The sequence below is a fragment of the Oncorhynchus clarkii genome, chromosome 24 (assembly GCF_045791955.1).
Source record: "Oncorhynchus clarkii lewisi isolate Uvic-CL-2024 chromosome 24, UVic_Ocla_1.0, whole genome shotgun sequence".
Classification (NCBI taxonomy): domain Eukaryota; kingdom Metazoa; phylum Chordata; class Actinopteri; order Salmoniformes; family Salmonidae; genus Oncorhynchus; species Oncorhynchus clarkii.
In genome coordinates this window covers 21798313-21811945 of record NC_092170.1, presented here as the reverse complement: position 1 = coordinate 21811945, position 13633 = coordinate 21798313, and the positions used below count along the sequence as shown (strand labels likewise).

Sequence of the window (13633 nt, the reverse complement as noted above, 5' to 3'; positions counted from 1 at the left end):
GTGTCTTCTTCAGGTTAATGCCAATGAGCTCACAAACGGAGTGATAAATGCAGGGTTCATGCTCCTCTTCAAAGATTCCATTAGGCTTTTTGCTGCATATAACGAAGGCATCATCAACCTGCTGGGTAAAACCTCAACTCCAACTGTATTTTCTTCACTAGTTTCTAATCAATACCCTTTAAAAATGTTTAGTCTGGAGATGCCTTGTAGATCCTTGTACTGTAGATCTTTTGATATGTACAGTACTACATTTTACTAATGGAGACTAGATTCTCTACAGAGTTTATCCCTAGTGTGTCTACAGACTTTCAGAGTAAATGCCTGCTATTTTTTATTTTACCACAGAGAAGTACTTTGACATGAAGAAAACCCAGTGTAAAGAGGGCCTGGATATCTACAAGAAGTTCCTGACCCGAATGACCCGAATCTCAGAGTTCCTTAAAGTGGCAGAGGTGATTTCTTCTTCACCTGCTTTGAGTTTGATGCTATTCATTCATTCAATACATTAATTGAAGGGAACATCCTCAGATATATTTACATTTTTGTGAGAAAATTGTGGTGGCAGAAATTAAGTAGTGGTAGAAAATATATATTTTTTAATTTAGAGGCACCACTATAAGTTTGCACATATTCTCGTTTGACAGCAGGTGGGGATTGATCGAGGAGACATTCCAGACCTTTCCCAGGTAAGGCCTTACACTCAACTCCCTAAATGAGCCTTGCAATACGATGGATTTACTGGTAAAACTTATTAGACACACTCTGAACAAAAAGCCTACACACCAAACTTACTCTATCCATTTGTCTCTACAGTTGGATTACTACTCTCTCCTCTCGCTCTCACTTTCTCTCCCTTATTTCTCACTGTCACTTCCTATTTTCTTCTTTCATTCTTTATTCTCTTTGTATGTGTCTCTGTATTAACTTCTCTTATTTAATCAGCTCTGTTGCTCCAACGCACTATATTTACTCCACCCTGCACAAATGTCTTCCAGAGATAAGGCACTGCTCAGTGCATGAAGTCCTCCAGTGCATGTTACCTTATTTTTCTTCTCATTTTTCTTCCTCTTGATTAGGCTCTATCTACAGTAAATAAAGGTGTTAAAGAGTCCAAACTGACTGTGTATCTTACAGTACTTCTGATTTCACACTGTACAGCAAATTTAATAGATGGCCCCCCCACCCCTGTTGTGCTATAGTCAGTCTTTGCAGTGACACTGGTTATATTACAGTATTTCCAAGGAAAATCCCTCCTCGACCAAGGATCATACTTTTCCTTGAAAGTACAAGTGCACTAATTGTGTGCTATGTCCCCTAATACATTTTTTTATGAGGCACCTGTAACAGTGTTATACCCTTCAAGTACGTTATAGTTATCTATCTCTGACCGTCACCACCTTTATATTCTGTATTTCCCCTTATCTTTCCACCTTTAGTTCACAGTTTGTGTAAGTATTCTCATCTCACTCTTCTTCTGTGTCTGTGACTTGCTTTGGTGTTGTCTTTGCATGCCTCTACTCTAACTCTGTGTCTGATTGACATTGTGTTTTATAGGAGTGAAGCAAATTGTACACAAAGGTCTCTTTGTCACATGAAATGTACATAGCCCATCCCACATGGCTGCCCAGGTGTGCTTAGGCATTGCAAATTCAACACCACATACTATTTGATGTTGAAAGTGCTGTGGTGTGTGTCATCCACATACATTTCAATATCACTCATCCAATGGGGCTTTTAGCTGAAACGCGTACAACCATTGACTGGTGGTGGGCTACCCACAGTCCTTTGTTTCTGCTTGTCCATCAATGTATTTCTGTAGTGTCTCGGGTTAGTGTTTGTCCCTTAGTGAGGAGCTAAACACTTCCCAGTAAAGTATTCTGTCCTATATTTATATTGTATTTATTTTTAATCCCAGGCCCCGTCCCCGCAGGAGGCCTTTTGGTAGGCCGTCATTATAAATAAGAATTTGTTCTTAACTGACTTGCCTAGTTAAATAAAGGTTAAAACATTTTTTTAAAGTGCTAGAATCCAGTATAGTGGTATATGGGTCAGTATAGTTAGGGACCAGAGTTTTTCTCACCACGTAACATGACCAGCTGAACGTTTTCCAAAAAGTTGTTAGGAAAAACTCTAGTCATATAGCTAGTGTATGTACAGTACATTAGATGAACTAGGTTGCCCACCACTGCCTTAGATGGTTGTGTTCATATAGTACAGTGTAGCTGCATGTTTCCAACCTTGGCCTTTACTAACTGCTGTTCTCCATTACAACAGGCTCCCAGTAGCCTTCTGGAAGCTCTGGAGCAGCACCTGGCCTCACTAGAGGGGAAGAAAGTCAAAGACTCCACCGCTGCCAGCAGGTATGTACAGGATGGGCTACGTCCCAAATGGCACCCTATGCCCTACATAGGGACATTGGTCAAAAGTAGTGCATAGGAAGCGCCATTTGGGACATATCCTATGTCTCACATTGGAGTGTCTTTGGCACTGAGTCCACTATTCCCCCTGCAGGTAGCCTAGAAGCGGCTGCCACTACAATAACTGATTTGCTTTGTGCACAAGCTGTTAAGCCAAGATTGCTTTAATTATTGTTGATGGTAATGGTTATTGATGTTTTCAGCCAGGGTTGCTGTAGTATTCTGCCTAAAGGTGTTTACTGTTGTTTCAGGGCCAGTACTCTATCCAATGCAGTGTCCTCGCTGGCCAGTACAGGGATGTCTTTTACTAAAGTAGATGAGCGGGAGAAGCAGGCTGCTCTGGAGGAGGAACAGGCTCGTCTCAAAGCACTGAAGGTACAGCCATCATGACGCATGGATCACAACATCAATATGATTAGAATGGACATGGTTTCATGTTGCCTGTCCCATCTACATGTGAAGGACAGTGATATGTTGCAGTATGCAGGCAATGATTTGAACAATTCAAAGCCTTGTTTGGTGGATCCAGTATGGCCCACATGCATAACTACAATCATCGCCTACTGTATTTGACTTGGACTCTTTCCACCCAGGAACAGAGGCTGAAGGAGCTCTCGAAGAGGCCTTCCTTTGCCACCACAGACACATCTCCTGTCTCCACCACCGGGGTCACTATCAGCACAGCCCCAGCCATCAACCTTTTCTCCACACCCAGCTGCTCCAATGGGTAAATGTTCACCTACGACCTGTGAAGCTTACTCACTCATGTGGTTGACCAGAGGTCAGCGTGGATTATGTATAAATTGCTACTAACCACTGATACAGGGTCAGATATTTCCCTAGTGGTTAAGGTTAGGATTTAGAGTGCTCTGATTTTAGATCTGTGGTTAGGGGGAACCTCTATCTCAATACTTCTGTGTGTATCTGGTAATGCTGATGTTTAGCTACATGTCCCAGTGTGGATTCAGGTATCCCATCACTGCTGTCTTCTCTCCTCAGTGCTCTGAAGATGGAGAGTGACCTGTTTGACATTCAGCAGACGTTTAACCCTTCAATGCAGGCCAGTTCTACAGGGCTTCCTGTGGCCACCGCATGGGCAGGTAGGAGAAACAGCCACCACCACAGGACCACTCTATTGTCTACTATCTTCTACCATGTTCTGTTCTGCGTGCTCTCCCTCTCTTCCTGTTGTCTGACTCTGATGTCCTCCTGTTCTTCTCTTTTGTATCTCGTCTTTCTTTCTCTCCTCTGCCTGCCTAGATCCTTTCACCTCTGCTGAAGCTGGAGATGACTCCATGCCAAACCTTAACCCTTTCCTGTCAAAAGTCGTTGTCGATGCAGCCGCTCACTTACCTGTCGTGTCCTCCGACGGTGTTAGCTATTCCTCTAGGACATCTGGTCATGAAATGTTTAGTGGTAAAGATGCTATTTGTTCCTCCTGAAATATTCTTCCTGTGTCTCTGTGGGAATTTGAAGGAAGTCTCTCATAACTGTTACTTCCGTCTACATGTACAGTGCATTGGGAAAGTATTCAGACCCCTTGACTTTTTCCACATTTTGTTACATTGCATCCTTATTCTAAAATGGATTAACCCCCCCCCCCCCCCCCCCAAATCTGCACACAATACCCTATAATGAGAAAGCAAAAACAGGTTTTTAGATTGCAAATGTATAATAATTTTTATAAAACTCACATTTTACATAGGTATTCAGACCCTTTACTCAGTACTTTGTTGAAGCACATTTGGCAGCAATTACAGCCTCGAGTCTTCTTGGGTGTGACACTACAAGCTTTGCACACCTGTATTTGGGGAGTTTCTCCCATTCTTCTCTGTAGATCCTCTCAACCTCTGTCTGGTTGGATGGGGAGTGTTTTTTCAGGTCTCTCCAGAGATGTTTGATCGGGTCCGGGCTCTGGCTGGGCCACTCAAGGACATTTAGAGACTTGTGCCGAAGCCACTCCTGTGTTGTCTTGTCTGTGTGCTTAGGGTCATCCTGTTGGAAGGTGAATCTTCGCCCCAGTCTTGGTCCTGAGAGCTCTGGAAAAGGTTTTTATCAAGGATCTCTCTGTACTTTACTCCGTTCATCTTTCCCTCAATCCTGACTAGTCTCCCAGTCCCTGCCACTGATAAACATCCCCACAGCATGATGCTGCCACCACCATGCTTCACCATAGGGATGGTGCCAGGTTTCCTCCAGATGTGAAGCTTGGCATTCAGGCCAAATAGTTCAATCTTGGTCCTTTGGGAGCCTTTTGGCAAACTCCAAGCAGGCTGTCGTGTGCCTTTTTTACTGAGGAGTGGCTTCTCTGGCCACTCTACCATAAACGTCTGATTGGTGGAGTGTTGTAGAGATGGTTGAACTTCTGGGAGGTTCTCCCATCTCCACAGAAGAACTCTTGAGCTCTGTCAGATTGACCATCAAGTTCTTGGTCACCTCCCTGACCAAGGCCCTCCCCTGAATGCTCAGTTGGCCAGGCAGCCAGCTCTGGGAAGAGTCTTGGTGGTTCCAAACTTCTTCCATTTAAGAATGATGGAGGCCACTGTGTTCTTGGGGACCTTCAATGCTGCAGAAGTGTTTTGGAACCCTTCCCCAGATCTGTGCCTCGACACAATCCCATCTCGGAGCTCTATGGACAATTCCTTCGACCTCATGGCTTGGTTTTTGCTCTGACATGCACTGTGACCTTATATAGACAGGTATGTGCCATTCCAAATCATGTCCAATCAATTGAAGTTACCACAGGTGGACTCCAAGTTGCAGAAACATCTCAAGGATGATCAATGGAAACAGGATGCACCTGAGCTTAATTTCGAGTGTCATAGCAAGAGTCTGAATACTTTTGTAAATAAGGTATTTCTGTTTTTTATTTCTAATACATTAGCTGAAATTTCAAAAACCTGTTTTCATGTGGTATTGTGTATAGATTGATGAGGAAAAATTGTATTTAATCCATTTTGGAATAAGGCTATAACGTAACAAAATGTGGAAAAGTCAAGGGGTCTGAATACTTTCTGAATGCTCTGTAAATTATCTCATGGCTGTCTAAAGTTAAATGTTTGTTTTGTACCTCGGAATGCAAAGCCTCTACTTGCCATATTTTTATTGTAGCACAGTCCTATAATGGAAGCTAAGGTTTGAAACACAGCTAACACTGTGACGGTGGAGTTACTGGTTATGTTCTTTTGAAAGGCTCCCATGCCAGTTCAGTCAAATATGAGGCTTTATCACACATTTTAGTGTCTAGTAAACCCATGTCCAAGATTATTCTGACTAAGTGGTTATGTTCAAATTATGGTTTTCCTGCTGCTGATATACAGTGCCTTGCGAAAGTATTCGGCCCCCTTGAACTTTGCGACCTTTTGCCACATTTCAGGCTTCAAACATAAAGATATAAAACTGTATTTTTTTTGTGAAGAATCAACAACACGTGGGACACAATCATGAAGTGGAACAACATTTATTGGATATTTCAAACTTTTTTAACAAATCAAAAACTGAAAAATTGGGCGTGCAAAATTATTCAGCCCCTTCACTTTCAGTGCAGCAAACTCTCTCCAGAAGTTCAGTGAGGATCTCTGAATGATCCAATGTTGACCTAAATGACTAATGATGATAAATACAATCCACCTGTGTGTAATCAAGTCTCCGTATAAATGCACCTGCACTGTGATAGTCTCAGAGGTCCGTTAAAAGTGCAGAGAGCATCATGAAGAACAAGGAACACACCAGGCAGGTCCGAGATACTGTTGTGAAGAAGTTTAAAGCCGGATTTGGATACAAAAAGATTTCCCAAGCTTTAAACATCCCAAGGAGCACTGTGCAAGCGATAATATTGAAATGGAAGGAGTATCAGACCACTGCAAATCTACCAAGACCTGGCCGTCCCTCTAAACTTTCAGCTCATACAAGGAGAAGACTGATCAGAGATGCAGCCAAGAGGCCCATGATCACTCTGGATCAACTGCAGAGATCTACAGCTGAGGTGGGAGACTCTGTCCATAGGACAACAATCAGTCGTATATTGCACAAATCTGGCCTTTATGGAAGAGTGGCAAGAAGAAAGCCATTTCTTAAAGATATCCATAAAAAGTGTTGTTTAAAGTTTGCCACAAGCCACCTGGGAGACACACCAAACATGTGGAAGAAGGTGCTCTGGTCAGATGAAACCAAAATTGAACTTTTTGGCAACAATGCAAAACGTTATGTTTGGCGTAAAAGCAACACAGCTGAACACACCATCCCGACTGTCAAACATGGTGGTGGCAGCATCATGGTTTGGGCCTGCTTTTCTTCAGCAGGGACAGGGAAGATGGTTAAAATTGATGGGAAGATGGATGGAGCCAAATACAGGACCATTCTGGAAGAAAACCTGATGGAGTCTGCAAAAGACCTGAGACTGGGACGGAGATTTGTCTTCCAACAAGACAATGATCCAAAACATAAAGCAAAATCTACAATGGAATGGTTCAAAAATCAACATATCCAGGTGTTAGAATGGCCAAGTCAAAGTCCAGACCTGAATCCAATCGAGAATCTGTGGAAAGAACTGAAAACTGCTGTTCACAAATGCTCTCCATCCAACCTCACTGAGCTCGAGCTGTTTTGCAAGGAGGAATGGGAAAAAATGTCAGTCTCTCGATGTGCAAAACTGATAGAGACATACCCCAAGCGACTTACAGCTGTAATCACAGCAAAAGGTGGTGCTACAAAGTATTAACTTAAGGGGGCTGAATAATTTTGCACGCCCAATTTTTCAGTTTTTGATTTGTTAAAAAAGTTTGAAATATCCAATAAATGTCGTTCCACTTCATGATTGTGTCCCACTTGTTGTTGATTCTTCACAAAAAAATACAGTTTTATATCTTTATGTTTGAAGCCTGAAATGTGGCAAAAGGTCGCAAAGTTCAAGGGGGCTGAATACTTTCGCAAGGCACTGTATATTGTTTCATAATGTATTCAAATAGGCTATTGCTTCTAGATTCTGATATTACAAACCAATAATTTGATTATTTTCTCTTGTAGTATCCTTTTAGCAGTATAAGTTTTAAATCTGTTTCACTTACTAATTTTATTTTTGATTCTCTAGATCGTTATAATCCCTTTACTGACACAAACTCGTCCGTTTCAACCAATTACAAACGCACAGTACGGATAGAACACTCCATCTCAGGTACTACGATAGCTCACCATCCCAGCATATGTTTCCTGAGCCCATAGGCAAACATAGACCCCTCAACCCATGTAATGTGTTTAGTGGCCCCATAATAACCCTATGGTTAGGGTAGTCTGGTGATTTCAATGGGATATATTTTTATATTCTTGTACTCTGCAGTTCCTGTTTTGATTTTGTTAGAATTAGGGACACTAACAAGTAGAACTGTCTCCTTTTTGTCTGTACTGTCACTTTGCCTTGCTTGCCTTTCTTGCCGTGCCTTGAAATGCCTTCCTTTGCTCTCTTCTTCTTCCTGCTCATTCTTTGGCGTTGTCAGACTCCTTCTGTGGTGGTCCAGTGGCCATGGCCCAGCACCTTCCACACCAGGCCCCCTACCTCACTGAGCCCTCTGCAGTAACAGGTCAATTCAGAGGTAGAGTACTAGAGAAGCTGTAGCTCTACTGTAGCAGGTCTATTCAGAGGTAGAGTAGCTCTACTAGCCATTTAGGATACCACCATTTTCTGTCAGGTGACTTTCTGGAACTATTTAGCAGCTGTGACTGACACCAATGGAATAATACTTCTCCATCATTGCAGGTGTTCTGAGCAGTCTCCCCTCTGACCTCTTTACAGGGTACTCCACAGCAACACAGGCCCCTCCCCCAGGAGCACTCCAAGTGGACTTTGAGTCAGTCTTTGGAGCCAAAGCTTCCGGTGCTAACAACATGGAATCTGATGGTGAGGTGTTGACTATTATACTGTTTGATACACATGGTGTTTCACATCCAACCAATGTACACCTCTCTGTCCTCCTTAGACATCCTGAAACCCACCATGGTTGGCTCCAATCAGGCCCTGTGCTCAATCAATCAGCTGTCAGACAAACTGGTGGGAGATGACCTGGATTCCTCTCTGGCCAACCTGGTGGGAAGTAGGTGTCACAACGTTATGCTAGGATATTTCATTCAGGTTAAACTCCCAGAACAGAAAACTATGAATTTAAGCGAGATCAACACCCATCTTTGCCTGAGTGAATCATGGTGTCTATTTATATTTTATTTGATATACTCCTAGGTTAGACTGCACTATGTCACACAGCTATCGCAGAATAATTAACTGTTTCTGGATGTGTATATCTCACATTTATATTACTATCCTCTTACAGATCTCGGGATTGGAAATGGCACAACGAAAAAGTAAGTGAGCTGTTCATGCTGTTCAGTCTCTTCAACGTGCTGTGGTCAGTGCTAGATGAAGAACTGTTCTGTATAGCCAGCAGCAGTTAGGAGCCAGTGCTAATATTAGCTGTCTTAATCTACAGTGACATCCACTGGAGCCAGCCTGGGGAGAAGAGGCTGACTGGCGGTAGCAACTGGCAGCCCAAAGCAGCCCCAAACACCACCTGGAACCCCGTCTCCATGGTAATACACACTACACTGGCCTCTTAAGTACTGGTGCTCTTATCTGCCTGTGATGAGTGTTTAGCTAATGTATCACTCTAGTGTTGGTTGCAGACAAACAATGTTAAGAAGTTCTTGACTTGACATTGGTCTGCTGTATTCTCTGTAGGAGAAGATGTTGCGTCATCATTCGTGTGTTTGTATCTCCACAGACCCCCCCAGTCATGGCCTACCCTGCAACAACACCCACAGGCATGATGGGGGGATATGGCATGGTCAGTATCTGTCAGCTGGATGTCTGGATCCATTACCCCTAAGGGACATAGCCATGCATTAGCTAGCACTGAGGGACGTAGCCATGCATTAGCTAGCACTGAGGGACGTAGCCATGCATTAGCTAGCACTGAGGGACGTAGCCATGCACTAGCTAGCACTGAGGGACGTAGCCATGCATTAGCTAGCACTGAGGGACGTAGCCATGCACTAGCTAGCACTGAGGGACGTAGCCATGCACTAGCTAGCACTGAGGGAAGTAGCCATGCACTAGCTAGCACTGAGGGACGTAGCCATGCATTAGCTAGCACTGAGGGACGTAGCCATGCATTAGCTAGCACTGAGGGACGTAGCCATGCTAGCACTGAGGGACGTAGCCATGCTAGCACTGAGGGACGTAGCCATGCTAGCACTGAGGGACGTAGCCATGCTAGCACTGAGGGACGTAGCCATGCTAGCACTGAGGGACGTAGCCATGCTAGCACTGAGGGACGTAGCCATGCTAGCACTGAGGGACGTAGCCATGCACTAGCTAGCACTGAGGGACGTAGCCATGCTAGCACTGAGGGACGTAGACATGCATTAGCTAGCACTGAGGGACGTAGCCATGCTAGCACTGAGGGACGTAGCCATGCATTAGCTAGCACTGGGGGACGTAGCCATGCACTAGCTAGCACTGGGGGACGTAGCCATGCATAAGCTATCTCTAAGGGACAAAGCTAGTATTGCTCCTCTGCTGGTCTTCTTGTCCCCCCCCCCCCCCCCACACACACATATGACATAGACGGTCATGTCATTAAAATAACTCCTCAAAACACACCTCTTGATGCACTTGATTTTATGTACTGTATTTTATGTAGGCCTACTTTTAAGTATTTGTAAAGGTGTCCGCTAAATAACATGTATTGTTATTTACAGAGGGAATAGGCGTAAAGTATAGCTAGCCCTGAGAGGTAATAGCCATACAGCAGAGATGGCCCTGATGGGTAATAGCCATACAGCAGAGATGGCCCTGATGGGTAATAGCCATACAGCAGAGAGAGCACTGAGAGGTAATAGCCATACAGCAGAGATGGCCCTGATGGGTAATAGCCATACAGCAGAGAGAGCACTGACGGGTAATAGCCATACAGCAGAGAGAGCACTGCCGGGTAATAGCCATACAGCAGAGAGAGCACTGACGGGTAATAGCCATACAGCAGAGAGAGCACTGACGGGTAATAGCCAATAAGAATAACTGTGCTATGCAATCTACTGTAGCATGTCTCTTATGCTTGATGTTTCTCTATGCTATTGTCTTTAGCCGCCCCAACAGCTTGGCTCTATGGGTATGATGAACCAACCCAATATGATGTACAACCAGGCTGTCATGAGGCCGCCCAACCCCTTCAGCTCTGTATCTAGCGCCCAGGTGTGTGTTTGTATAATACTCAGGTGTGTGTGTGTGTACCATGCACTTGAGTTCAGTGTCCAGGTGTATTCAGTGCTGTGCTTAGTTACATTAGCTGTGTGTGTGTGTACTACCCCCTGTGTTAACAACAGTGTTCTAGTTTACTCTTACCTCTCAGGAGGAGAGAGACAAAATCTGTATGTCATCCCTTTCCTCAAGAGTCCGCAATTTTACCCCCCTTGGTGTAACCTGTCTTTCACCCGATCTGATTCCTCACTCACACTCTTGCTCTCTCTGACCTCTCCTCTCCATGTGTTTCTCCCTCTCCCTGTAATAGCCCTCTGCAGCCTCTAGTCCTTCCAGCCAGAGTCCTCTCAGAGCCCCTGGACAGGACCCATTTGCACAGCTCTCTCTCAAGGATTTCTTGTAGAGCGTCTCTTAGGTACAGCATGCTCTGTGCTTGCGGATGTACATGCATGCACAGCGCAGCTTTACACTCATGCTTACTCTTCCTTCATTTCACTGCTTCTTCCATCTGATCAACCACTGCTGTTTTTTTCCTCTGGCTATATCTCTTGCACTTTATATGGGCCTGATTAATTGGTTTGTCTTGCTCGCTTAAACAATCAGCAGATGCATTTCAGCATTTTTTACTTTGTTTTACACTTTCCACAGATACATACGGTAGCCGTTATGTCTTTGCTGATATGCGTTTTCCCCCATGCAATCCCCCATGCAACTTCAAATATAGTATTGTAGTTTTCAGCCAATAGGTTGCCATTGTGACAGTTGCTTTTGCTCTGAGGACATTGTGATGCCTTTTCATTGCATTTATTCAGTTTACTATGTAAGCACCACCATGAGTGAGCTGGTAAAACTCTGGTCTAATCAATCCTTGTATGATGATTTCCACCCACAGATGCAGTTCATGTAATACGAAGTGTCTCTCAGAAGATGAAGCACTTAGCAGCAAAGCTTTGTCCTCGTTGCCAGTCTAACTCTTCACAGAAAGGTTCACCCCCTCCCCCCAAATACAGACATGTCAAGAACACAACGAACAGTGCAATGACTGGAGGAAAACCATGGAAACCATGTTCAAATGACGCTGGGAAGAAGAGAATTCTCCACCCATTATTCTGTCATTTGTCCAAGACCTGAAGTGATGCTGCTGTAAAAAAACATATTTAAAAAAACCTATAGGAATTCCACCACCATTTTATAATCTGTAAAGATAGCTATGGGTGCTGAGAGACTTTGATATCTAATGTATTTGGAAACACTACTGTGGTTGTATGTAACAGCTTGGTGTTCTAATCGAGGGGGAGGGGGGACATGAAGAAAGAGGAATCCTTCCCTCTCTTCTTCTGATCATCAGTCATCCATTTCCTAGTTATTTAACTGTCACTGAGTAGTGATGCTAATGACGTTTACACCTGTTTTAGTTTGTCTTTTGTACTGTGTTTACAGTAGACATTCCTTGTGTGTTTTATTTATTTATTATTTGGTTTTAAGACTGGGGGAAAAAATCTATAGTACATTGAACACCTGTGGGAGTGCTTCAGCATTAAACATGAATGTTGGATTGTTTCATTGGAGAGGTAGAGAAAAGAAAATAGATATTATATAAAATACACATATAAATGCAATGATGGAGAACATTTAGTGCTCTAAGTTTTGTGTTAAGAACAATTCTTACTAGCTCAAATCTCATGATCTCCCCTGTGCAAGCGGAGTAGGGGGTTCCAGTATGAGTCAGTAATCTATATAGTAAATTCTGTGCCTAGAGTTTTTTGCAATGGAACAACTTTTCTGTCAAGTTGAAAAACACTTCATCCACGTTTCTGAAGCATCACACTGGGGTGGGATCCATTTTGCTTTAAGCTTGGCATGCCATCGACTCACTGACCGTTTAAATGGCTGCCTTTACTCTGAATGTGAAAGAATTGCTTTTATGTTGCACGCATCTTTACCCGCTACCCGCAACAGCTCCTCAGCTCTGACTCCCTGGGAGCCAGACGAGAGGAGAGTGTGTCTGGGTGTTGCAGACACTAAACAAGGGTTACAGTTTTGATGTAAATTAGTTGTATAAAGATCCAGTGGAACAGGGTGAGAGAGGGGCACTGTTGATCGGTGCTCTGTGTATATAAAACTGACTGTTCAACGGAGAGGGAAGTGAAAGATGTATGAAATATGAAAGCAATTCAATCAAAATCTGACTCTACCTAAGTTTGATTCAGGATATTTTCTGCATTTGTCCTGCGCAGATTATATTTTTGTTAATGTAATTAGAACGTGTAGCAGACATTGACTGAGTTTTTTTTCTTTCTTTTTCAAATAAAGAGCAGCTTCCACAAAGTGATGTTCTTAAACATTTTTATTACAATGTGTTGGTGAATATTGCAACAGTGATGGCATCTTTGGCACTATGGTTAGTATATATGTGGATTCTCTTAGCTTTTGGATGACTTTTTGCCTTTCTCCTCCTGTATTTTAATATTTTATGTCCTCAGCTTCCTTTGTAGGAGATTTCATGGAGCCTCTCCTCAAAACGTATTGTATACTTGTATACTTTATCTGAACAAGACTGCCACCCTGTGTCCAATTTCTATACTACAAACCTGTGGTTATTATACAGTAATGTAGCTTACTGTATATCTGTATATTGCATTTGGATGAAATCTACTTTACTCCAACAGCATGTATGCAATCACTTGGAGACTATTTACAGTGTTGTTTTATCAACATTCACGTTTGCATTTGTACACGCCAGCCTGTTCAAACAACTGTCTTCCAACAAGCCTCAGGTCTACACTCCTCCTTGACAAACATACTCACCGCTATTATTGCAATAATCATCATGACTTCGTGGGTTGGATCTTGAAGTTAAGAATGTCACAGTTGGCAGGGAATATGCCAGATGGCACGGCTAATAAATTAGCACCTTGTTAGTGTTCCTCGTGTACATTTTACACAATTGTATTTATTCCCATTGTGGCAT

General features: G+C 43.2%; 1 protein-coding gene across 14 annotated transcripts in view; it reads left to right on the top strand.

The window, feature by feature from the left end:
* Nucleotides 1–12990, top strand: part of LOC139382402 (phosphatidylinositol-binding clathrin assembly protein-like) — a 29112-nt gene extending 16122 nt beyond the window's left edge. For 2 of the 14 annotated variants that reach the window (XM_071126419.1, XM_071126417.1), the window contains exons 6-23: nt 14–125; nt 346–452; nt 645–686; nt 2275–2360; nt 2669–2792; nt 3017–3144; nt 3417–3517; nt 3678–3833; nt 7507–7590; nt 7910–8005; nt 8206–8310; nt 8390–8503; nt 8738–8768; nt 8894–8993; nt 9185–9247; nt 10549–10656; nt 10973–11077; nt 11555–12990. In XM_071126419.1, the coding sequence (XP_070982520.1) occupies nt 14–125; nt 346–452; nt 645–686; nt 2275–2360; nt 2669–2792; nt 3017–3144; nt 3417–3517; nt 3678–3833; nt 7507–7590; nt 7910–8005; nt 8206–8310; nt 8390–8503; nt 8738–8768; nt 8894–8993; nt 9185–9247; nt 10549–10656; nt 10973–11065 (1650 nt within the window). In that variant the 3' untranslated portion in view covers nt 11066–11077; nt 11555–12990. Of the gene's footprint in view, nt 1–13; nt 126–345; nt 453–644; nt 687–2274; nt 2361–2668; nt 2793–3010; nt 3145–3416; nt 3518–3677; nt 3834–7506; nt 7591–7909; nt 8006–8205; nt 8311–8389; nt 8504–8737; nt 8769–8893; nt 8994–9184; nt 9248–10548; nt 10657–10972; nt 11078–11554 lie in introns of all 14 variants that reach the window. The other 12 variants (XM_071126418.1, XM_071126415.1, XM_071126425.1 and 9 more) reach the window with 8 other exon arrangements.
* The last annotated feature ends 643 nt before the right edge of the window (nt 12991–13633 follow it).